This window comes from Monodelphis domestica, chromosome 7 (assembly GCF_027887165.1).
Source record: "Monodelphis domestica isolate mMonDom1 chromosome 7, mMonDom1.pri, whole genome shotgun sequence".
Classification (NCBI taxonomy): Eukaryota; Metazoa; Chordata; class Mammalia; order Didelphimorphia; family Didelphidae; genus Monodelphis; species Monodelphis domestica.
The window spans coordinates 201030277-201057343 of NC_077233.1; the positions used below are offsets into that span (position 1 = coordinate 201030277).

Sequence of the window (27067 nt, forward strand, 5' to 3'; positions counted from 1 at the left end):
AAAACCCAAAATATATTACAAAATTTATAGTCATTCAAAAGAAAAAACATTTTTGCATTAGCTGTGACAATATATTTTTTATCATTTCACTGGACTGTTTCTAGCATTCATCACTTCACCTGTGTGGTTGCTTTCTCATTGAGGAAGATTATAAATCCATCATGTTTGAGTAGATAATCTTTTATGGTTGTGGTTAACAAAAATTGTTTGAGGACCAAACTTCTCTGGTGATGGGGTTATCTCTCTTCATTTCACAATTACCTATGTTAGGCTTAAAATGATTAATCACAGAATCTGTTTGTCAGGCACACACTCAATATCTTTCTGACTTTGTAGGACCTCCTAGAGTTTATACTCCATTGGTACAAATGCTATGAATTATGGATTACCACCATGATATGCTGAAGCAAGAGCACAGTGTCCCAGTGAAGGATCTTTTTAGTATTAAACTTACTCAAACCATAGTTATTCCTATCTAAAAAAATCCTTATCATTTTTCATTGAAAAATTTCTTTCTCTCTTCATAGTAATGTTATAAATACTTTTTCTTTCTTTCTTTCTTTCTTTCTTTCTTTCTTTCTTTCTTTCTTTCTTTCTTTCTTTCTTTCTTTCTTTCTTTCTTTCTTTCTTTCTTCCTTCCTTCCTTCCTTCCTTCCTTCCTTCCTTCCTTCCTTCCTTCCTTCCTTCCTTCCTTCCTTCCTTCCTTCCTTCCTTCCTTCCTTTCTCTCTTTCTTTCTCTCTTTCTTTACTCCTCATTTTGTTCAGGAAAAGGTCAAAGCTACCAGAGAGGAAGGTGGATAAGAATGTGAATAAACAAGGTTACATAATTGTGGAAGTTGCTTAATTCTCCCTGGCTTTAAAACAAAAATCAAGGCTATTTAGTCATATGAATTAAAAAAAATTCACCTACTGTTTTTCAATTGTCCTTGCAATTAATAAATTGTATTTGGATTGGATAAATAGAAATTAAATAAATTGGTAAATAGAAAAAAAAGTTGTTCTTTTAAATCATGCTAGAGGGACAAACCTGGAATTGAGATTTATTCTGGGATGAGACCATATGAAAACAATGGAAGGAATTAGAAACATCTGAATAGTATTTATAATCAAAACAAATTTAGTACATGCTTCTACAACTATAGTATCTTTGGATGTGGAAAGGTCTTTAAAAAGCAACTGTTATAACTCAGTCATTTTACAAGGGAAGAAACGGATATATAGAGATGAAGAAAGTTTTCTAAGAAAGAACAAAACAAGAAGAATTACAGAAAAATGAGGTGAAAGGTGCTAAGATATGAGAAAATATTCTGGGTAGTGCTGTTAGGGTGATTAAAATATGGCAAGATTTTAGTCAGGTAAGAGGAGATTTCTGGGAAGGTTGGTTTCAAGACTTACTAACAAATAAGATTCACATTTGAAAAAGCAAAATCCAGCAGGTATAAAGAACAGGTAGAATTTACAGTCATTTGCAGAGTGTACAGTGTTTGTCTTTCTGTAACAGTCAAGTGATTATTCTCTATTTTCAATGTATAGTTTTGTCTCCCCCATAGAAAAAGTTTAAGACTTCATACCTCTAAACCTCTAGATTTCCAGAGAAAATTAAGGTGTTTTTAAAATGGAAGTAAGGCTTCAATATAACAACCTCCCATCCCCAATCTAAAAATGGTCAAATCCTTACTTGGGTCAAGAAGTGAAGGAGGAATGTGTGACCTTCCTTCATGAGAAAGGGGACAAGAAAGATCCTGTGGAAGAAATGATGAGGTTGGTGTCAGAGGAGTTATTCAAATCCTACTCATTTCACTTGTTACCTCTGCAAATTGAGCAAGTCATTTAAACTCTGGGACTCATTTCTTTGTATAACAGAGGTCTAGATTAGTACAGTCAAACTCAAATAGAAACAGGTAGAGTAACCCATACACAAGGACCCCTGCAGCTGTATATTAACCATTTTAAAATGGGGTGAAGTCTCCCAAGAGTGTTGGTTGGGTCATTTTTTTCATACCTTAACAATAACCTCTAAGGTCCTTTCCAGCTAAATTTAGAAACTCAAGATAGCATACAGGTCATGGGAAGGAGTAATTAAATAACAGAAGAGCTTTTCTTTCTCATTTCTTTACTTTATTTATTCATTATATACCTATTACATGCCAGGCACTATTCTTAATGCTTTACAAATATTACTTCATTTGTTCTTGGTAGCAATCATGAGGTGAGTGCTATTGTTTCCATTTTTGTTTTGAACAATTGAAGAAATTGAAGTAGATACAGATTTAGTGTAATTTTCCCAGGGCCACATAGCTAGTTGTTGTTTTTTTTAAGCTCTTATCTTTCAGTCCTGGAATCAATACTGTGTATTGGTTCTAAGGCAGAAGAGTGGTAAGGGCTAGGCAATGGGGGTCAAGTGACTTGCCCAGAGTCACACAGCTGGAAAGTGGCTGAGGTCAAATTTGAACCCAGGACCTCCCACCTCCAGGCCTGACTCTCAATCTACTGAGCCACCCAGCTGCCCCTGAACTCAGTTCTTTTTGACTCAGGCTCAGTACTATATGCATTGTGACTGTGCATAGGTGGAAATGGGCTGTTCTAAGAAAGACTGGCTGATTTTATTTTCTTGACAGCTAAAAGAAAAAGGAGTAGGAAACCACTAAGTTCTAGGTATTAGAACTTATTATCATGATAAAACTCATTTAATGTCTTATTAAACACCGATTCCTTTATTTTAAAATATTTAACTTGTTTCTGGCTTTTGTCAGTTCTCTTATTTTGCCCAGGACTCTTTGTTATACTTTCAGAGAGACAACATTCTGATTGGAACCCATAACAAGGCTGTCTGCCTCAACAATAAATCATATATTTTATACATCATTCAAAACATTTGTCATAAGAATGGGACATGGTCTGGTTTGTGTGTATCTGTGCATGGTTGGAAAGTAAGGATCCCCAAATTGAAAAATGTTCCCTGAACAAAAATTTCATTCCCAGACAAATTATTTTGCCAAGTTCTAATGTTTATTGGGACTTCTGTTTCAGGTTTTTCATTTTCTCAATGCCCTTCAAAGTGATAATTAGCTTAAAATTACTGGTAAGCAAATTCATTTTGAAAGTACTAATAATCCATGCAAGTCTGAAAAGTTTTTGCACTAGGAGTTATGCTTTTTTTTCAGGGCCAAACAACTAATTATTAGAATTTATACTTAGTGTGTTTTGATGTTGCATTGATCCAAGAGAACCTCTAAAGATACTTGGGGACACACGGCATGATGCTACATGCCTGAAGTGGACTATGATAATGGTGTTATTCTTGAGAATGTTTTAAAAAACCAAGCACCTTGCCTTTTCTTTGTATCTTCAGAGCTTAAAACAAGGCACATAATAATGATTAAGCACTTAATAAATGCTCATTTGATAGATTGTCATATGCCATTGTTCATTTTACATTACTTGAACTGTAGAATCAAGAAGGGGCTATTGAACACTATTTCTGCTGTATTGCATAATTACTGTGGGTTAGCTAGGTGGTGCAGTAGAGGGCCAGTCACAGTCAGGAAGATCTGTGTTCAAATTCAGCCTCATAGACACTGACTAACTATATGACTTTAGCAAGTCACACTTAATCTGTAATATTTTTTTCCTGTTTACCTTAGTTTCTTCTCTTAAAATGAACTTGAAAAGGAAATGATGAACTACTTCAGTATCTTTGCCAACAAACTCCCCCAAAAGGGTCACAAAGAGTTGGACATGACTGAAAAATAACTAAATGCCAACATATGAACATACCACATATCCATGATTTTGTCAGTTGTAAAGTATGAACAATTTCCAAAAACCCAGATTGAAGCTCATTTATTTTGTGACAGATTTCTTTGGATGTTACCTGAGATCCAGATGCTTAGTGATTTTTTTTTTTCCTGAGGATCACACAGATATTATTAGGGGCAACATTTCAACACATATCTTTCTTGACTTCAATGGTACCATTCTGTCCCTTAATTTTACTGCCTCTATCTGAACAAATGACTTTTGAGGGAAAAAAAGGATTTCGTAGTTATTGCTTTATTTGAAAAAGTCTAGATTTATTCAGACCAATATATAGACAAACAAAAGACATCAATCTTCTATCATTCTTTTCTGGTAAGCTCAGGACACTGAGGGATAAGGCAGGCAAATGCAGATATTGACTTGTTCCCTTTTCCTAGAATCTCAGGAATCCAAGATTCTGACATATATTCCTGGAGTAAAAGACATTCAGTAATCATTGATTGAACTTCAGACTCAAAGTAGTTATCCCAAATTTTGGAAAGAGGAAACAATCATTTTATGTACCTTATAAATCACATAATGCAATTTTCTTCATTTTCCTGATCTGTAAAATGAACTGGAGAAGGAACTAGAAAACCACTCCAGTATCTCTACCAAGAAAATCCTAAATGAGGTCATGAAGAGTAGGACACAACTGAAAACAACTGAAAAACAAAATAACAAATGCTCACGTGTTAGACACAGTGTGGAGTGTTCCCAAATATTATCTTTTAATGTTATTTTTTGCTTTTATCTGTAGAATGTCCTTCACTTCTTGCATTTACATTTCTGATCTATTGTGTTTTTTTTCTTTTGTTTCTTTGTTTTCTTTGTTGAGGCTTGTCCTTGCAGATTAAAGTATCCCTATTTTGCTCATTATTTTGTGATGGAGGTCATAAATTTTTCTGTAATGATTCTTATTTCCCACTTAAACTATTTAGAAACAACACTATGGTTTCAAGTTTGCCTCAAATTCCACAAGGTTCTCTGTCTCACCAAGTGTTGTAGCACTTTCCTTTATTTTGCAGTATGCATTCATAAATACTTGAATTCATTTACTAGATCTGGAAACCATATTTCCTTCTGTTTTTATGGTTTTTCCTCTTGATTAATTTTCAAAGCTCAAGTTCTTTGAGATGTCTTCCTGAAATCTTTGTTTTTTTCAAACTTTTTTTCTCCCTTGTTTTTTCTTCTCATTTTTTTCCTGTACTCCCTTCCTTCTGCTTGTGACTTTCTTGGGGACTGGACTATAATGGGACCCAGAAATAAAGAGAAAGGAAATGGAGTGTGATGCAGAATATATAGAAATTTTGGGGCATGAAAGAAGGATTTCTCCTAACCCAGTCTGGTCAGAGAAGACCATTCTTGATGACTACCAATAAACAGATAAAGATGGTGTACATGTTCCATTCTGAGATCTACATGTGCACAGGCAATTTTGTCCACCTCAGGCTCTTCCCTAAAGTCACCTGGCCTTAGGGGGAGTCACATGCCTACTTAGGCTCCTTCTCCCTAAATCAACCATCCTTGGGGGCACATGCCCACCTCAGAGTTAACTGGAATCACATGCTTCTCCCCCCTTGTTTCCCTTCATGTACCTAACTCTCCCGGGAGACCAATAAAAACTACTTTGTTACTTGAGTCAGGCAGGGCTTGCCTCCTGACCATCTTGCTAACATTTCTTTATATTTCTTGGGGCTCATTTGTAATTCCCGAGGTGCGGACTCCTCACAAATCAGGCCTGCTCTCTCACCCCATAATAGGACCTCAGATCATTTTAGCTTCCTCCCACTTTGGACAATTCATGATTCACTGTTCTAGACTTGTGTTCCAATAACGTGTGCGCTCCGAGCTGGGCTTAACTGTCTGCTATGCTCTTTGCCAGGAGGCTCGGTAGAACACTGCCCTCTGGGTCTCTGTTCCAGCCACTTTGGTTCATTCCTCAGTCCTTTGGCTCAGGCTCAGTAGTTCAGAGTCTGTTTACTCTGGCACCAGCAGCAGTCCAGAGTTTTACAGCCCTGGAGCCTTCAGATTGTAGCCCCCGGAGGGCTGCGGCCAAGCTGGCCGGCAAAGCACGAGAAATTGCTTTGCAGCCTGGAACTGGGGTCTTCATGGTACTGGAAAGAGAGAGTGGGGACTGGGGTGTAGAAGTGGGATTTAACGGAAGTCTGTGTCACGTCTTTGGGAGCTAGGGGAGGGCTGCTGAATTCAGACACGCGGAGCATCAGTTCTTGTTTTCGTTCTAACCTTGGGGATCCTGTGTCTCCTGGACCATGAAAACAGTCAAGAGTTTTATCTTAATATCCACGTTGGAGAGGTTTGTGACCTTATGGGGCCCGAGGACAACATTGGGTCCCCCATCTTGTTGCTCCTGTGACCTATAAGCCCCAATATAATCTTGTTTAATTCTTAAAAGAACACGGGGAGAGAGGTACTACTTTTATCCTTGTTTTACATATGGGGAAACTGAGGCAGCGGTTAAGTGCCTTGACTGGGTCCCAGAGCTACCAAAAATCTGAGATCACATTTCACTGGAGTTCTGACTCCAGTCTCAGTTCTTTGTCCAATGCGCCACCTACTGGCATTTTTCACAATTGATGCTCATTGCAAAACTGTTACTATCATTGGAAAAGTATTCAATATTCATCTGGGGAGATATAACTTTCTATGTGAATGACAAAGTTGCAAAAATGTCTTATACTTATCAGCCTTACAGAGATTCAGACCAATGTGGATTTGAGGCATGTACATGGGACTTTTACCCACAGAAGGCACCTTTTACCAGTTCTTTTGTAAGCATTAGAAAAGGGTTTCAAATAAGTAGCAAAGTAAACTTTCACTCTTCTGCTTACTTAGTTAGGTCTGTGTATTTAAGGATAGAGTCATTAATGTCATTATTTTTTGGAAAAGGTCTTCATGGTATGTGAGGGAAGGCAGAAAAGATATGTGACTGACAAAACATTCAGCAATAACCTTTGTATTAATATTTAATTGACATTCTCCTTTCTATGTAAATTCCTTGGCTTCATTGCAGGGAGTAGAATAAAAAGGAGCCTCTTACTGTGAAATGTAAATTTTAGTTAACGAGGGAAAGGCAGTTCATGTAGTCTAAAAAATAATTTTAATGTCTTGTTTCTTTTCCCCTCTATGTTATTGTATTCATATCTAATAAAAGAGCAGTTTGGGAAAACGAGAAAATCAAGAAAGCTTGAATTGCTAAGCAATAATATGCAAGGAAAAATTAATGTGTTTAATTTTAAATCTCTGACTAGGAAGAGAGGCATCAGAATACACTGGAATCAGAGGATCTGGGTTCAAATTCAAGCACTGGGCAAATCACTTAAGCTCTCTGCCTATGTTTCTTAATTGGTAAAATAAGATGGTTATCCTTTCTAGCTCAAAATCATGGTCTTATATGAATTTGACCTTTCTTAATCTTCTTAAAGTTCAAGACTTTTGAGTTCCTGAAGTTTAATTCTTGGTGTGGGATGAATGTAAAGCTTTAACAATAAGAAATTGTGAGTGATTGTAGGAAAAACTAAGAATGGACAAAAGTATCACTGGCAAATGAGGGCTATTCCTATTACTGGTGCTCTGCCAATAGTTTCTCAATAATTTTTTATCATTAGTCACTAGTTGCTTTTAAAGGCTTACTTGGGTTAATATCTAACCTGGCTGCTACCACCCTGTCTTTGTCTCTGTAATTTGTATAGATGGGGCATCATGATAAAAAGGCTGATTTGGAGCCAGAAGCCCTGGGCTACTTTGTCACCTCTGTGAATTCAATAACCACTTAATCTCCCTGCTTTATTTCTCCAACTTTGAAGTGACAGAGTTGGGTTAAATTATATTGGAAGTCCTTTCCAGTCCTAGATCTGTGAAATGCCTTATGGGTCCCCATAAGGGTGATCAATTTTATAACGTGCACTGTCAGCATCTCTATGCCATTCCTCCATGTTTCCCTGTCACCAACCCCTCTCCACATTCTCCATCCTGGCAATCATAAGACTTCAGTGAAATTTAAATAAATACTTTATGAGAAAAAAAACTGGGGAGTCTATGCCTTAAACTCAAACACACATCCAATTCAATGGAAAGTGCCTTGAGTTACCCCCTCCACACCCCCACACACAATGAAGATCTATTCTTACAAAAGATTATGTAAGATTATTTTAATGAAGCTTATATTCAGACTACAGTTAAGCAGTGCAGGCATTAAATTACTTCATTAGACATGGGTTTGACATCTGAGGAAGCATTTCCAAAGACAAGAAAGATTTCATAGCACAAGCAAACTGACTACAATCTATTTGGTTGTTAACATATGCAGAAAATGTCAAGGAAATCATTCATAGAAACAAAAAGCAAAACAACAACTGGTCCTCTCACATTTTTTAAATGTCTCAAACTCTACAAGAAGCATCTACTAAGAAAAACTCACAACTCCTCTAATACTTGAGAGATCTTGAGTCAATCTCCCACTATCTCTATTGAGTGGAATGTGATTCACTGTATTCACATGAGCATCAAAAAGCAAAGGAGTCTTTCAGAATAAAGCACATATTCTAGATGTTACTTCTTACTGCTAATATAACTAAAATTTTATTTTATTTTTTTCTTTTTTTAAATCAGGAATAATAATGCTGGGTGTAAAATCTTTCATGAGCTTAGATAAGAGCTACTTGGCCATTGAAGATAAACAGCTCCATGTCCTGTGGAATTCTTAGGAGTTCTTCTCTGAGATCCTGACTGTGACAGTCTTGACTTCAGTGTATTCATGGAGACCATATTCTCCTCTAGAGGGAAAAAATCCAAAATAACATTTGAGATATCATTATTCATATATCAGAGTCAATGCCTCAATATGAATCTGACTGTGTTGTTTAGGTATGTATGAGACTGGATGAGGGGATGATTAGAGGGTAAATTTTATTGTCAGGTAGACGACATTTCATATATTTCTGAGCCATGCTAGCTGGATGGTCATGAGCAAATGCCCCCAAGTAACTTTTAAAGGGAATAAGTTACAGATAAGTTAATCATCTGAATGTGTAGAATGTATTTTTATACTCATTTATTACTCATTTTCATGAAATTATAGGTATGAACAAAAAATCAGTATAAGTGATTTGATAAATAATTTATATTCTCAGAAGCACCACAAACTCTTGTCCTGACCCAATTGTCCATATTGCGAAAAGCCATATGGAAACTACTTTGTGAGTTTTTTACATCAATACTCAGATCACAACCAGGAACTTTTACTTTCTTAGACATGGGACTGACATTTTAGGAAATGTTTTTGATGTGAAATATCATTAAAATTAGGGATTTTTTTCACTTGTTACCAAAATAATTGGCAAGAGATGGCAAGTGCTAGTTGAGTGAGATAGTAATATGTTCCATATTGTGCCCATTCTCATTTCCTGGAGCTCATAATCTTGCTCACGTGCCCTTAGAAAGTAGAGGTATGAGCTGGCAAACTGTGATGCATGATGAAATGTGGGGTCAGCTCTCTCTAGACAAAGGGTTAACATCTTTTTGTGGGGTAGATTCCCTTTGACAGTCTGTTGAAGCCTAGAGACCTCTTCTCACATGAATGTTTTTAAACACACAAAATATAATATATAGAATTACAAAGGAAATCAGAGATGAATGAAAATAAAGATGTATTTTTTCATAAAAGTTTACAGAGCTCCTGAAATTTATCAATAAGTATATATGGATCCAAGGTCAAGAAATCCTGCTCTAAATCTTTGATGAGAGTGAATGCACACTTTTGGTCATGTTATTGCATTGAGTTAATCACCAACCACCTTGCCCTGGTTATATCTTTAGGCAAATGGGTAAGTTATCATTGTCATCGATCAATAAAAGATGACCATTCAATAGACAGATAAATTCCAAGGAGAATGAATTAATTTCTAATATTGTTCAAGGGAACACTACAAATGGAAACATGAATCATGTAATAATTATAAGGAAATGTTATAAAAACAAGATAGATAATAATAATAAATAGTAAACAATACTTATTACCAGCTCACAATAATTTGTGATAGATTAACATACTAGATGAAACTGAGATCCAAAGAGATCTCACATGTCTAGGATATTGAACCAAATCTAATAAACTAAAATCGAATAGGCATTAATATAAAGTTGGCTTCTTAAAAATCAACTTCACAAATATAAGAAGAAGTAGGTATGGTGAGTTAGCAACTAACCTGAAAAGATCTGAGTTTTTAATGGACAAAAAGCTCATTTGTAAGGTAATGTTGAAATACAATGGGCAACATTGGTAATAAATGGTTCTTGGGCTACATCAAGTGACTTGCAGTTTCCAGGATGAAGCACTTTATAGACCAAATGGACTCTTTGGGGCCTCTAGAAGTAGAGTATGATATTTTCATACTATAATCTAGGAAAGACATTGTTAAGCTAAAGAACAACTGGAGGTTGTGATCAGTATGCTGGGAAACCTCTAGATCATGCCAAACAGGGTCCACTGAAAAACTAGGGATGTGGATCTGTGAGAAGAGAGACTTTAGGCGGATATAATAGCTCTCCTCAAATAATCTGAAGGGCTTTTGTGCAGTAGAAAGATTAGACTTGTTTTGCTAGGTCACAAAAGGTAGACCAAGAAACAATGATTAGAAGTTGGAGACAGAGTTCCATCAGGTGCAACTTCCTAATAGCAAGAATTATTGATTAATGAAATGAGCTGGATAGTCTTCAAAATGGGCCTTTAAGCAAGGGGTGAATGACCATATGCTGGAAATATCACAGGAAATATTCAGTCACACATGGCTAGGACTAGATGGCCACTGAGGTCACTTTCAAATCCAAGATTCACTAAAATTCTAGGGAGAAATAGTGTGTAGTAATGATTAGTCACTTTATTTCTCCTAGTGCTAGCATCCTGATTTATGTTGTGTGTTCTAGCTTTTGTCAATGCATATTACCTCAACATTGGTTTTGTTTGGCTGGCAGTATGCATAAACAGTGTAACTGGAAACAACTGACCAATCACTTTTTTTTCCAGTTTAAAAGTCATGAAACATCATTCTTTTAGTTACTCTCTTTTGGTATTCAAACTTGGTTCCCAGGGGAAATTAAGCAACAGCAGATTAAGTTGAGCTTAAACCTAATTCATAAGAAATTTTTCTCTTTTAAGTTCTCATTCAAGAAGTTATTTAAAGTTACTTTTTAGTTTTTCATCTTTAGGTCCCTGGGTCTACTTATTTACTATTTTACTGTCAGTATTTCTCAGATTTCTTATGTGAGATAAACTCAGAATCATAGCACTTTAGAACTGGAAGGGATCACAGAAATTGTCTACTCCAATACCCCTATTTTAAAGTTCTAGAAACTGAGATTTATAGCAAAATATATGTCAAAATGATTTTATGATTAGTCAATTAATCTAAAGGTCCAATCTGAAGAATACTGAGGAATGTTTTGGCAATGAACCAAAGAGGCAGAGCCAAGTCTTGGGATAACTAATGCAAGTAGCTGCTAACACGTGGTGGAAGAAGAAGATGGAACACCATAAGAGGCACTTATCATCATCATCATCATATTACTACAATTGCATATATTTTCAAGGCCAAAAAAACCCTGATCTTCATGGTGTATGGGTATTATTAATGTAAAGGCTTAAAGTTTCATCAGGCAATAACACACAAAAGGTACAATTTTTAAATGGAGATAAAGCATTGGAAATGGGGGGAGGGTTGTGAAATTTGAAAACGTTGCCAAAGGCACCAAAATTACTTTTCTCAACTCTGCTCAGGGGTTATTGTAATTGAATTCTCACTAGATTTGGTGGGGGATGGTCTTTGTTTTTTAATTAGTAACTCAAGTTTTGGCATTGAGAATTAATGTATTTAGGTTGCAAATAAAACCTAGAAGGTAAGGACAGTTTTCATTTTGATTATTTCATTTCTAATGTCTAAGAATATGCTTAGCATACAGTAGGTGCTTAATAATAATTGTTTAATTGTTCTGAATGATAGCCATATGCATTAACCAGGGATGTGATGTACATAAGTCAATCCACTATACATGGCTTAAAGTCATTTCGGTTAAAAGTCAAACAAACATTTATGGGGAACTATACGGTTTCCCCTTTTTATTACATCAGCCTATGATGAGATTTTTTGAATCAAAATCACATAGTCCTTATCATAGAATGCCACATGGAAAAGTGGAGGTCATCAAATACATGGTATAAGTGAATATTCTGAGGCTTAAAAAGTTAAAAGGTTGCCTGACTTGCCAAGTTCAGGGTCAAAGCTTTCAGTCTTTCTGTTCAAAGTGCTTTCCTTTATACCCTTATGCCTTTCTACCTTAGTGGAGATTAGAGACCTTATTTACATTGATTTAGTAATTGGTTGGTGTTCATTGGAGAAGCGTGGTTCATTCAGTTCATTCAGAGGGGTCAGCATTGGAGTCAAGATGACTTCAGATTCAAATCTAGCCTCTAATAGATACTGGTTATCTGATCATAGTCAAGTCAGTTAACTTCTCAGGGTTCCAATGAACTCTGAATTATTATAAAGGAGCTGGTGATTAATAGCGATGGATGGTGGTTCTCCCCCAGGGACTGGTGAAAGGACCAGCTTGTCCCTGACTTTATCCTTTCACCCTCTCCCCAAATGATCTTGCTCTCAAATTTTCTTGCTCAGAATTTTTCTTTTTTAACATATGTGTCCCATCACCCCAATTAATTTGTAAATTAGTTCTGAGTTAACTACTTTTTTTTATCATAAGAAGGCTACAGATTTAATATGATCTTTTAAAAAATTAAAAAATTCTAGTTGCATAATAAACTTAAGGGAACTGGGGCAAATTTATTTTAATATTGTGTTCATAAAAAGGACATTACATGAAGCTTGATCACACATGATTTGCATATTAGGATGTGACAATTTTTGTCATGACAATTTGCTTTCTAATTTTTGCATGAATTAAATAATTTCTGGCAAATTTAAACTGAAAAGTCTGAGATGATTGACATGACTTTGTAATTAGGTAGGTATCTATAATGGTTTCAGAAGGAACTAGAAGCTAAGGGGTGAAGGCTCATGAAGGCTATTTTGATAGTAGTACTAGCAGTAGTAATAATAACAGCCAGCATTTTATATAGTTCTTTAAGTTTTGAAGAGTACTTTACAAATAGTATCTCATATTATTCTCATAGCAAACTTCAAAGGTAGGTGCTATTAATATCTCCATTTTACAGGAGAGGAAACTGAGTTAGAGAGAGGTTAAGCAACTTGTACAGGGGCACAAAGTATCTGAATTTGAACTCACATCTTCTTGCCTCCAGATCCAGTACTATGCCAGTTAGCTGCCTTATTAAATTATAATGGCAAAGTAAGGCATTTTCATGAATCAAATTATCATTGAGAATAGATCTCCAAGGTACATTCATATAATTAAGTTTGTATTCATCTTGAATTTAATCAAAATTATCATAGTGAATTCATTTTATGTGATTTCACAAAACATAACAAACAAATCCCTCTGGCTGTAGAATCAGGGAAACTGTGTTCAAATTCTAGCTTTGCCACTGACAAGAGTGGGGCCTTTGTTAACTAACTTTTCTGGGCCTCATTTTCCTCATTTGTAAAATGAATAAGTTGGATTAGAAGACTCACAAAATCCCTTCTCATTCCAAGTTTGTAATTCTACATAGTGATTGCTATATGATCACAAAGGGAATAAATAGTCTATACCCATTCTCTGAACTCAATTCCAGCAGTCTTTTTATGATACTATTCTGGAAAAATGTCAATTATATAGACATACACATGTGTATATTTATCTGTGAATGGGTAACATGCAAATAATCATATATGTTATATATTTTCAAAGGTAAAAGTGATGTATCTTTCCTGTAATCATGAGTTTATACAAAAACAAAAGTTATATTTTTTGTTTTAATGACTGTGAATATTTTGGTCCCTATCTTTTGTCCAGAAATATTGTATATATGTACAAGTCAGTTAGATGGCACAGTGTATAGAATGCCAGACTTAGAGTCAGGAAGATTTATCTTTATAAATTCAAATCTGACCCTAGACACTCACTAGATGTTTCACTCTGGGCAAATCGGTTTACCAAGTCTGCCTTAATTTACTCATCTATAAAATGAGGAGGAGAAAGAATTGCAAACCACTCTAGTACCTTTACCAAGAAAACCCTGAATGAAATAATAATAATTGAAAAATGATGGAACAAAAATATATGTAGATGCACATAAATTCACATATATGAATATATATTTAAGGGCAATATATTTATACATAATATACATTCATCCATATAAAAATATGTATTTTTATACTCCTTTTCATATGAATGGAAGGAATCTTACATTCTATGAGCTATTTTGGGGAATGAAAGAGAAATACAGATATATGTTAATTATTGACTCAGGATTTTTTCCTGAGAATCTAGGAACATGGAGATATTAACAGTAACATAGAGATAAAGCTTTAATATGTATCATCAGAATAAGCTGCAGATACCACGAAAAAATGCCAAATAGCCTTACTTACAATTCTCGCCCATTCCCAGACATCTTGAATCCACCAAAAGGACTTTGAGCAGAAACCACACTATAGCAGTTCACCCTGAAAAGGCAAGAATATTTTGTACTTATTTCAACTGGATCTAATAAGCATGTATTTGGTGCATATTGTGTATAAGTTTCATTTGCTCCTTTAAAAAAAATTAGAATTGTTACTTCTTTGGTGTAGGAATTCCCAGTGAGGAAACTCATGCTACCAAGACAACATATTGGCACTTGTTTTACAGCTTAGCCTCTTAAAGTGTTGCCTAGATTCCTGAAAAGTTAAATGATTGGTCAGGGGTTACACAGCAATTCTATCATTAGAGGAGAGATTTGAACCCAAGTCTTCCTCCCTCCACGTTCAACTCTCTAAATGCATGCCACATTGCCTCTTTGTAAAATTGACAGTAAGTGGTCAACTTCGTATGGTTAACTAAACTGACAGATCACCTAAAGGCATTTATTTCTAGTTATTATTTACAAAGTAGTTTATATTTTGTCTTAATTGGCATTGTGGTTTCATCAGTTAGGATATTATATTCCCTCTAAATATGTGAGCTTATATTTTTATTGTATTCAAAAGGGGGAAATTATAACATAGACCTAGACAATTTATAAAAATGGGTCATGAGCACTTATACAATATTCACCAACAGAAACCAGGATTCCCCAAGTTAAGAGACTACTGTGGTTAGTTTTGGAAAGCTAAGGGTAGAGTATAAACTCTATTATTTTTCTACCAGCCCTGGAAGCCTCTCAGGATGGACAAAATGTGTTTGTTATTCAAGGAGCAGACGAGAGAGAGAGAGAGAGAGAGAGAGAGAGAGAGAGAGAGAGAGAGAGAGAGAGAGAGAGAGAGAGAGAGAGAGAGAGAGAGAGAGAGAGAGAGAGAGAGAGAGTTTGTCCACAAAATGATCTTCCCTTTTCCTGTCCCTCTTTTATTTGTCTAAGAAGAATGTGCCTGTAAGTCTCAGTTTCCACATCTGTAAAATATAAGGGTTGGATTAGGTGATCTTTAAAGTCTGATTTACTTCTAGAAGACAAAGTTTTATATATAATAAGGAAGAGGTGTATACAAGTCCCACCTCTTTCACTGAGCCACCTACCTGCCCTCCTAGGCAATTCTCTTAAAATTAAAAGTAGCAGAGAAGGTTCTAGTCTACAACAGTAGAAGGAATTTCCTCAATGGGAATTTGTTACACCCATGAAATCAAAATTTATATACATAGATGTGTATATACATATATATATATATATATATATATATACTATAGATGTATACATGTATTTAATGCTACATATAAGAAATTTCCCTGAGCAAAATACTATGCCATATACTTTGCTAATGTCTTCCACAACAGTTATCATAGTGCCCAGCATGTAAATGGTGCTCATAAGTATTTGGTGATGGATTGAGTTTTTTCTGGTTGTTCTGGAACTGTGATTTTACAATATAGAGAACATCTTTATTTGGAAACTTCCTCTGTTGGTACAGAAAGGCAATTACTATTATAATTTATAATCTTAGAGAGTTTACTGGGACACAAGAGGTTAATTGAGTTATCAGGCAGCTGTTATTTATCAGAGACTGGACCTGAGCCCCAGTCTTGACTCCAAGGATGGATCTCAATCTAATACATCCACCCTGCCTATCTAATAGTTCTATTAAACAACTAATTTCAGGAAAATATTTTCAAGAAATAAACCACATAGGGTGAACTGAACTCATTTAAATGAGAATATCTATTATCTATAAAATTATCAGTAGTTCAGAAAACAGAGAAAGGTTACATCCCAGCAGGCTGCCTAGTTTGAAAGAGAAACAAATTTAATTCTGTAAATACCCAAGTTGTTTTTTAATGTTATTTGAGATGGCACATAATCTAAATACCTCATTAATGTTTGACTTACCAGACTGTGCCAGCTTGAAGAGCAGAGGAAATTGTCAGGGCTTTATCAAGGTCTTTGGTAAAAATGCCTGCTGCTAAGCCATAGTTAGTATGGTTGGCCCTCTTGATCACTTCATCAATTGTTTTAAACTTCATAATTTGTTGCACTGGTCCAAAAATCTGCTCCAAAGAGAAGAAATGAGGTGGTGAGTAACAGAGAGGGAAATTTTGGATCCACATTCCTGTACCTGCATTTATAGAAGAATTCAAATTTCACTTGGAGAGATGTGTTTTAAAAATCCCTCTTCTGAAATAGTTATTAGAGCTGCACAAATGCAATGTTTTCCATAGAAAACAATACCTGACCTTCTGGAAGAAGATATTTATCAAGATTTAACTATGTAACTATAACAACAGTTTTAGCTATTAGACTGAACGTGTTTTAATAGCCAGATGTCACATTGCCAGTTTTGTACCCAGGAAGGAGGAAACTAATCAGGCAAAACCCAGGAGTAACTTGAATGTTTGTTCAAAACTCAACTCCACACCTCAATTCCCCATGGTTCATTAATTCCAAATTGGATACATGATCCAATCAGAAAGAATCTCAACTTCTGCTTACTAGAAGAATCATCATGAGCTAATCACTTCATCTCTCTAGGTCTGTATTTTCTTTACCTGTAAAATTAGAGGGTGTGATTAGACTTTTTAAAGGTACTTTCCAGCTATAGATCCTTTGATCACTATGAACATACCCTAGTCAGGGTATTTTTCTCCCATTGGTATTTTTAAAAAATTTGTTGGGGATGTTGAAGGAGGATTTAGGGCCATATATTTAAATATAGTTTTATCTTTAATTTATTGGTTGTGTTTTTCAATCAAGATATTAAACCTGAAGTTATATAGGCAATGATAATAAGTAATTAATAATAGCACAAACATGCATTCGGGTTTTACAAACATTTGCAGAGATTACTGATAAAAACAAAATGAATCCTCAAGTACTTGTGACCAGCTATAGGTTTGGGGGTCCTCCCTGCCCCTTATCTTCCAGATATGCTATTCTGAACCAAGATCTTAGCCTTTTCCTCTTTTTCCTGGTGGAGCCAAGAAATGTGAGTGCATAACTGAGAAAGAACTGGCCTAAGGCTGGTAAGTCATGACAATATTTGTGAATTCAAAAATAGATGGTCCAGTTTGTCACCTTTGTCAAGTTGGGTCAGTATTTGCTTTCTGTAAATGAATCTACCCCACCCTTTTTTTTTTTTTGGTTTTTCCATTTACTTTCTCCAGTTGGTAATAAAAGGGGTTCAACGGGATAAATCCAATTACTACTTCTTCCCTGATCTAATACTGGAGAGGAAATTCCCTGTTCCACTGGTCGATTTTCCATCACATTTCCTGGCCCCCTCTGTGTGAGACACCTGTGATTGATGACTCCTTTTGGACTCATCCAGTTCTACTCTCCCAGGACGGCTGGTGATGGTGAAATCTAGTGGTGGCAAGTATAGAGGAGGGTTTGCCTTGGGAGTTAGAGTTACAGAAGGATTTGGGAGCTTTTTCCCAGTTGTAGGTTTTCTTTCTCCTGGCTCCAGACCCTGGTCCTAATCAGAGCTTTGTGATCTCTGACCTGAGTAAAACAGCCTCCGACCTTAGAAGATCAGTGTACCTTGGTTTACTTACGAGGAGAGAAGGCTCAGAGACTGATGAGAACAGCCCTGACATCGATTCCAACAGAAGAGTTTGGAAAACCTCCAGGTGGAAACTGTAGTTAACCCTCCTCTGGTGGCATTATAGAGTCTTAAGAGCTCTCAAGCCCAGACCCAGCTCTCCTCACAGGAAATCTCCTCTATGTATAATTGCCTCTTTATGGATTACCTGTAGTATATTTAAACTCTCTTATTGGCTTTTCCTCACCACCAGATGAGTTTCTGGATTACCTCTTAGAAATTTTAATTGGTATTTATTTAGGTAATACAAGCCCATCTTAGTACTTGCCCAAGGGGGGGGGTAGTTTGGGTGGGGGTGAGGTGAGGATTAATGTGGATGAGTTCTCCAAGGTAAGACTTGAACAGGAGGGCTCATTTTTTCCATGTGAAAAAGAGGGAACAAACACCCATTGCAAATGTTTTTAGATTTTGTCAGTGTATTGATGAGTTATGCTATTTCCCCTACCCCTTTTTTCCTTCTATTTCTTTTTTGCCTTTAAAAATATTATTTGTCATATGAAATGACTCTCTGGGAGAAGGAAGGGATGCTGGGAGAAATGGTGGTTAATATAATAAAAACTTTTAAAAATTTAAAAATAAATGTAAAAGAAGTGTTAAATTAGGTGATTGCAAAGAAAATCCCCATCCCTAAAAACAAACACAATATTTTTTAATTATATATTAATATATCATTAATTTCCTGCATTTGTTCAGCTATTTAAAAACTGATAGAAGCTTTAAAACAATCATATTTAGGAAATGCTTCTTTTTTGTTGTTCAAAATATGGGAAATAACAGGGATAGAATGTTGGATGCACTATCACAAAATCATTTTGTTAGCTTAATTTACTTGTTTATTTTGTAATGATAGAGGGATCAATGAACATGGAACTAAAAATTGGTATCAATAAAACAAAGAAAAAATACTCATTGTGGTCAAATTATGGAATAGTAAAGCATATTATATAGCATAATATATTATGTTATATATAAAACATATTAGCTGAAGTTGAAAGGGTAGAAAGCTACTTCTAAAATTTATATATAGAGATATGCATAAATCATTGATTTATACATATCTCAGTATATATGATTCATGTATATATACATCAGTTCAGTGATATATACTCAACTGATGTATATATACATAAAATGCTTACTATATTTTATTACATATAAACTACATTTAAAATAGATATTTGTAACATAAATGAAATACTTCTACAAATTATATACAAAATATAAAATGTAGTACAGATGCTAATATACTATATTTAATATCACAATAATTAAAATATTATATGTAATTTGTTAAATTTTATAATTATATTTCTCTTTGTATGTTAATTATGCAATACTATATATTATATTAGAATAGTACTATATTCGTTGTATTAATTATGTTACATGATTCATTATATATAACAACAAATTATCTAAAACATGTATTACACATATTATATAAATTATATATCCCATATATTACATATATTATATAAAATTATACATATTTTGTATACATACATATAGACTTTTTCTTTCTTTTTTCTTCCTTTTTTTAAACCCTTGCCTTCTTGATACTAGGTTTCAGTTCCAAAGCAGAAGATCTATAAGGGCTAGGCAATTGGGATTAAGTGACTTGCATAGGGTCACACAGCTAGGAAGTGTCTCAGATCAGATTGGAACACAAGATCTCCAGGCCTGGCTTTCTATCCACTGAGCCACCTACCTGCCCCTCTAATACTTTTCTTACTTTTTTTTTTAAGAAAAATTTTCTATCACACTCCTTCGAAATCAATTTCAGGTCTGTCCAAGAAGCATAAATAAGTCAGGCTGATAATTCACAGGAATCTAAACCTTTTTTGAACAAAGACAAAGTTACCTTCTTTAGATAAAGATGTTTATCTCTTAAAGAGAAATGAACACAAAGGGCAATGGACTCACAACAATTCAGTGTGATTAAAACGGAGCATTATGGTAGAACAATATTAAATAAACAGCAAAAGAAAGGAAGTCGAGCTTAAAAAATGCCAGAGGTGATTAGATTCTCTTCCCATGCTGTCACCAGTTTGCTATGTAACCATCATCTCTATGCCTCGCTTTACTCATCCATAAAAGAGGCAATACTCTATCCATCCAGCAAGGTCATAAGAATTTGTGAAGGGCTGCTGATTTCATCTTGGTTCTGAAGTGTTAATAAATTTAAAGTTAATACATTAATTAGCTTAAAGACACATTATGGTACAGATAAAGTGATAACCTGATTTTAAATCTTGATTCTGATAATTTAATAGGGATAAGTCCTTTAACCTTCATGTATTTCACACAACTCCCCACGAGTTCCTTTTTAAGTTATAGAATGATTCAGATCTGTTTTTGATGTAGCGACTTCCCAACATAAGTGAAATAACAATCTTCATATAATTTTGTCATTTTACTGCATAGGGAAACTGGGGATATTACCACTTTGAAAGATTAGACAATTGAGATATAGGAATAGTAAAGTGACTTGTCCAATTAACAAGCTTAAAATTGCACCAATACTTTTGGGATGCCCAATATAAGTTCTTTTTCTTTTTTCTGTTCAGTAATTATCCAGTGTCCAACTTTTTGTGACCTCAACAGAAGTTTTCTTGTAGAGATCCTGAAGGAAGTTTGCCACTTCCTACTCTAGATCATTTTACAGATGAGAAAACTGAGGCCAGCAGGGTTAAATGATTTGCTCAGTGTCTGAGGCCAGATTTGAGTTCAGGAAGATGAGTCCTCATGATTCCAGGCCCAGAAATCTATCCACTGTGCCATCTAGATGCCCAATGGAAGTTCTAGTTATTTATTTAATTTTTTTAAATGAAAGAATTGGACACAATGGCTTCTTCAAGATTTCTTTCTGCCCTAGATCTATCATCCTAAGATTTTTAAGAGTGTGAACCAATTATTAAGGAAATTAAAAAAAAAATCTCTAGGAAAAGAATGAGTAAATAGGATAAGAATGTTATAGCAAAGAAAAAACAAAGGGGTATCTCCAAGGATCTTGATAAATATTGCAAGGAAGATCTAGCTAACTTGTTCTTTATGTTCCTTTTAGATAATACATGTTAGGCACTCTGCAATTCCTTAGAGTGCTATCTAAATGTGTGTAATAGATGGAATTAGAGAAAAGGGAAGCAGAAACTTCATTTGAATAGAATGGAAAACTGATCCTGTCATCTCTAGTGATGGGAACACTAGACTAGTAAAGGTCATGAAGCACTACAGATGCTACAACCCAAGCAGTTTGTTCTGGATAGCTTAGTTATCTGAAAACCTGCAGTCAGTGCTCTGCATCAGATAGTATCCCTAGGTCTGTTTCAGTTATATGATTCTTAAATAGATTCCATGTTTTAAATGATACTTCCTCAACTGAGGCCAAACTAGCAATTACCTTGGCAAGGGAAGGTGTTTTAAAGGTTCTCCATTATTGAAAGGGAAGCAAATCCCCAACCCATACAGTGCTTTTTGTGATTTCTTAAGTTTTCTGTTTCTGTTTTTTAACACATAGAAAGATTTTCCCTTTCTATTCTGTGTGTATATATCTGGGAACTGCCATATGATAATTAGTAATTACTGCCAGATGGTTTGGGGGTGTTCCGTGTTTCCCAGTCTAGATGACAACAGCTAAAACTGCATCAATGAGTAGGAGAGGCAAATTAAGGTGAAAGAAAAAGAAAAGCAAGGCATTTCCTGTGCAAGTTATTCAACCAGTTGTGCCTTGGAAATGGATCCTTTGAGTGCAAGTGTGTAGGCAAAATAGAAAGTTAACTAAAGGAACAAGAATGGAACCAAGTCTTACCTCCTCTTTGGCAATACGCATCTCATCAGTAACATCAGAGAAAACTGTGGGCTGGATGAAGTATCCTCTTTCTCCCCATGGCCCTCCTCCACATTCTAGTTTGGCCCCTTCCTTCTTCCCACTCTCAATAAGGTCAAGTATTTTGGTGTACTGCTCTTTATCAATCTTCATGAAATTATGAGGGGGTACGTCAGGTTGAAGGTCAGAAAAGAAAAAGCAACAGCTTAGAATAATAATTCACTTCTTCCTGAACTTATAATTCAAAAAGAGAATATTGTTAAATATCAAATATTATATTAACATTGTTTTCTTGGCCTGAAATTTATATTTTTATCCCTAGAATTAATTATAAATATTAAGTTGCTACATGAAATATTATTATTGTTGTTGCTGATAAAAATGTTAGTGTTGAGAAACAATATGGCTAGGTAATTAAAACTTTTTTTTTGACATTGGGTTTAAATAAGGGTGAAATGATGTACCCTGTTTAAATAATCTCAATTGATTGGACTTTAATATTTTTATGAAGCAGCAGTTTTGAATTCCAAACCATCTTGAACCATTATGGAAATACAATAATTTAATCCTCTCAAAATATAATTTAATCATACTTCATTTCAACTTGCTAAAAAGATGGGATAAGGGAAAAATCAGTTATTCTGACTTTTATTTGACACAAGAAAATTAGTCATTTAGAACTGGTACTATAATATTGAAGAGTATTTGATCCCAAGATGTTTTATTCCCCATGCCCCCAGATTAGTTAACCTAATATTTCTATTAAATTGAATAAAATAATATTTATGTATTGACACTTATTTTTAGTTTTTTTTTTCATTTTAAATTCCAATTACTATAAATAACAAGTGGGTACCCATTATTTTATTGCCTGACTTCTAGTGTTAGTTCTACATATTATCCTATTAAGTAGACAAATCACTTCATGTCTTTATAGCTCTTCATTGCAAGTGTCATTTTGGAAAATCTATGTTTGAATGTTTTAGATAATTCAGGCATAACCTATCTAGAAATTTCAGAATATGTTGACTGATATAAGTCAGTCAGACTAAGGAGGGGAAAGTTTGTTTTCAAGATGACCTTATCAGTTATTCATTCAATACCTTCTTTATTGCATCTTTTAAAAAATAAAGCTTAGTGTAGTGATACACATCAGTCATTCCTGCTGTAGGGGAAAGCTGAGGTTTCTAGACTGCTCTTGAATTTAGGAGTTCTGAATTGTAGCAGGGCTGAAATTCAGTGTCCACACTGAGTCCAGCACCAATATGGAGAAACCACAAGGTGAGAAGAGCAACATCATTCCTAACAAAGAGAGAATTGGTCTAGATTGAACTGAATAGGTCAAAGAGTCCATACTTATCAGCAGTGGGATCATGCCCATGAGTGGCCAAAACACTTCTGGGTAGGGCAAACTAAATCCAGCCTCAAACCACCCACTTAAACAAACAAAAACACCTCCTTGACACAATAAAAGCACATTCAAATATTTATATCATCATTATTTTTTCTTCCTGTGGGAACAAATTTTTAAAAGTATTTAACTCCATAAGAGTACAAGAAAACCAAAGAATACATGGCAGGTTTCCCAAAGTAGGGTACTTATAGATTAGGTTCTCCTATTACCTTCTGTATTCTCCCACCATTATTAGTATTCCAAAAACTATACAGTAAATTTTCTACTGATGAGTAAAACCTTGTATTTACAGTCTGTATCTTTCAGTTGTGTTCTACCCCCCCCCCCCCATTTTCAATTGCCTCCAGGATGGCATTTCACAGTAAACAAGCAGGATCATTGGACATTGGAATCATACATTTAGAACTAGAAAGAGCTAAGATGGCTATCTAGTACGACCCTTTCATTACAGTAGGGAAACCCAGGCCAGGAGAATTCTAGTGTCATATCCAAAGTCTCATGTCATCTAAAGTCTAGTGTCATACCGCAAGTGGAAGAGCTGAGCATCAAGTCTAGTAGGTTTTCTAAAATGTCATTACAACATTTTCACTTAATAAATTTAGAGATGGAAGCAATCTTAGAGGTCTTCTAGTCTAATCCTTTCATTTTATATAAAGGAAGTTGAGATTTCGTGAGGTTAAGTGATCTGCCAAAAGCAACAAGGTAGCAGATCTGAAATTTGAATCCAGGTCTTCAGACTTCCTATCCATCATTCTTTTCATTCTACAACACTGCTTCCTCCATTTGCCTGTCTAGTTTTATCTGCCCTGTTTTAGTCAGTGGCATAACAATTATTTTAGGTTTAAAGGCTATAAATATAAAAGATATATTTTTTTAAATTCTTTCCTTCTTTTCTTTGCCATCTATTCCATAAAACATTCTTCATATTTGATCCTTCCTCTCTATTCCTGCTGTTATCACTGGAGTCCTATCACCTCAAGCCTAGATTATTGCAACAGCTTTCTTGCTGTTTGCTTTGATTTAGTCTCTCTACTCTAATCCATTCTGCTTGTCAGCCTAATCTTTGTAAAATACCAGTTTCATCATCTTTCCTATCACTTTCAAACCCCTTCATAATGTGCCACACCCTTTATATTGGACTAAGTTCTCACCACTCCCCTTATAAGTACTCCCTTCTCCAGAAAGGCTGTTTTTTAATGTTTTTTTAAATATATACCAGGTTGTTTACCACTTCTTTGTTATTGCTCTCAACATTGTACTTTCCTGGAATGGTCTCTCATGTGTCTCTGTTTACAAATCCCATCATTCCTCAAGGACCAACTCAAACCTTCTTCCCCAAGTAATCTAACCCAAATTGATCTCCTGCTTTTCTGAGCTAGGCTGTAGGCTCCTTGAGGGTAGGAGATAGAAAAGAACATTTTAGAAAGGATTTAGAATCGAAGAACCTGGTTCAAATCTGCCCCCCACCCCACTAGAGTCATGAAACAAAGTTAAGGTCCTCCATATTTAGAGATATGTTGAAAAGATTCACATCCTAGCCAGATCTAGACTAGGTCCATCTCAAGACTCAAAAAGTTATCTTAGATTATTAGGATTGTGGCTAAGTGAACAGGCTATTGGAACTCTCATATAATTGATATTCTGAATTCAGTTTTGGGTAAACATAGGCAATTCACAGTGAATTGTTTATCAAGTTTATTTTATTTTGCAATTTTTGTGGTCAGATAGAAAAAAAAAAGAAACCATAAAATATTTATCTTTTGTCTCCACAGTGGAAAAGAATCTTAAGGATTGACCCATTAAATGGGAGTATGAAGCAATAGGCCAAATGTTCCAGGCGAATGAAGTCTACCTTTATGATAAATCCTTTCCCACAACGACAACAAAAGGTATTTTTAAATTGTGGGGAAGCCCTAGGGGTGTTTCAGGCTTTTTTTTTTTTTTTTGTCTCAGCATACTTATTGGTTTAAATACAACCTAAGATAACATCTTTTCATTATTTTTAGAGATTAAGGTCCAATGATCTGTTAAATCAGCTGACAGGAAAACTTTGTTTCTTAGAGAACTATATTATCTTTCTTTTGGAAGCAATAAAACATTTGAGTTCTCTTATAATTCCTATGGGTCTAATTCCTATAGCTTTTCTAGTGGAGAGAACCCAAGTTTGGGTTCTATTGCTAGCTATTTTGAACTTCTTCTTTTAAATTAGAGAAAAATTTTCAGCATTTCTCTATATGGATGTTTAGAATATATGCTCTGAAAAAATCAAATGTTAAGCAAATTCCATTAAAATATGAATGATAGGTTTTTTTTTCTGTTATTTGCTCTGATGTGGAAGACAATTTTATAAAACAAAATTAAGAAATACCTTGACCTTTTTCTTTATTTAACAAAGCAGGACAAAATCAGTCAACTTCCTTGAGAACTGTTTTAGAACCAACTGCTAGTTGCAAAATGGTAGAAGTGAAATGGAAACATTACTTCATGGTACTAATTTGTATGTGCTGGGATTACAAGTTTTCTATATTCAGAGTTTCCCAAATGCTAAGTTTCCTGTTGGGTGACTTGGTTGAAAAAGGAATGGTGATTTATGGGTCCTTATTTTCCTCTTAGAGAAGTAGAAAAAATATAATATATAATACATATATGATTATATTATGTTATTATATATTATATATTGTAATAATATATACCTTGTTCTAAATGGTCATAGAGGCAAAATTGAAGGGAATAAGAAAGGAAATTATTTTAATGAAGGTAGTGCATATTTAGAAATTAGATTATATCATGGATGCAGGTAGAGGAGCAAACTACTAAATGGTTGGTATAGCCTCAATTTGATGCAGATGAGCAGCACGAGGAGGAAAAGAAAGAGGTCTGAGAAATAAAGGGGGGGAAAGCAATTTTGCTACCTTGGTACTAAATACATTGGAAGAAAGATTAAAAACAAACAAACAAACAAAAAAACCAATCTGCTGGAGGAAAGAGTTGGCTTTAGTACCACAAATAAGAGGCATAAAGATTTATACATTTTCCCTGATAGATGAAGGTATATAGGACATGATCATTTTCTAGGATGGTTGTGGGATGTTGCATCAGCTGATTAGAGTGATTTCAGTGTTTAGAGTGGAAAAAAGATTTATAAACACATCTTGGTTGAATATACGCCACAAACATAAGGAGAGAAAAACAAGATAGTGAAGAAGAAAAAAGTGGATTTCACATAGCTTTCATTTGGTGAACAGAGAAGACGAAAGATAGAGGTAGGAATTAAAATTATTTCACCCACTGGATTTGGAATATAAAAACTTTCTTACACTCTTTAATGCTAAAATTTCCTTAATTGGTTTCAGGAATTAGTATTAAATAATATGGCAGGAGAAACAAGGTCTAGAATTCTAAATTTCATTCCAATTTGTTCCAAAGACATTAAGATAAAATTCATTCTCATTTCATTTAAGAGAGACTAGCTCCACAGAGAGAAAACAGAAAGAAAATGCATACTTCATATAGATGTGTGACTCCTACGATATGCACTCCTTTTTTTTTTTTTAAACTAACCTGAGGGCCTTGTTGTACTCCTGGGTTCAGAGGATCCCCAAGAGTGTATTTCTTGGCACGCTCTACACTTCGCCTAACAAACTCATCATAAATAGGTTCTTCCACAAAGATCCTTGATGCTGCTATGCAGCACTGGCCTTGGTGGTAGAATGCACCATGATGTGCAAATTCCACAGCACTATCCACTGTAAAAGGAAATATAATGGAGTTGCAAGTTAGTCAAAAGGAAAACATTTACTCTCAAAAAGTTGATCTGAAAAGGAATAT

The 27067-nt window shown here is 34.9% G+C and overlaps 1 protein-coding gene across 1 annotated transcript in view; it reads right to left on the bottom strand.

The window, feature by feature from the left end:
- Nucleotides 1-7955: 7955 nt before the first annotated feature.
- ALDH1A1 (aldehyde dehydrogenase 1 family, member A1) overlaps nucleotides 7956-27067 on the bottom strand; it is a 69237-nt gene continuing 50125 nt past the window's right edge. The window contains exons 10-14 of the mRNA XM_001373091.5: nucleotides 26801-26985; nucleotides 21808-21972; nucleotides 16292-16449; nucleotides 14367-14441; nucleotides 7956-8594 (exon numbers count right to left, since the gene is read on the bottom strand). Of these exons, the coding sequence (XP_001373128.2) occupies nucleotides 8522-8594; nucleotides 14367-14441; nucleotides 16292-16449; nucleotides 21808-21972; nucleotides 26801-26985 (656 nt within the window). The 3' untranslated portion in view covers nucleotides 7956-8521. The remainder of the gene's footprint in view (nucleotides 8595-14366; nucleotides 14442-16291; nucleotides 16450-21807; nucleotides 21973-26800; nucleotides 26986-27067) is intronic.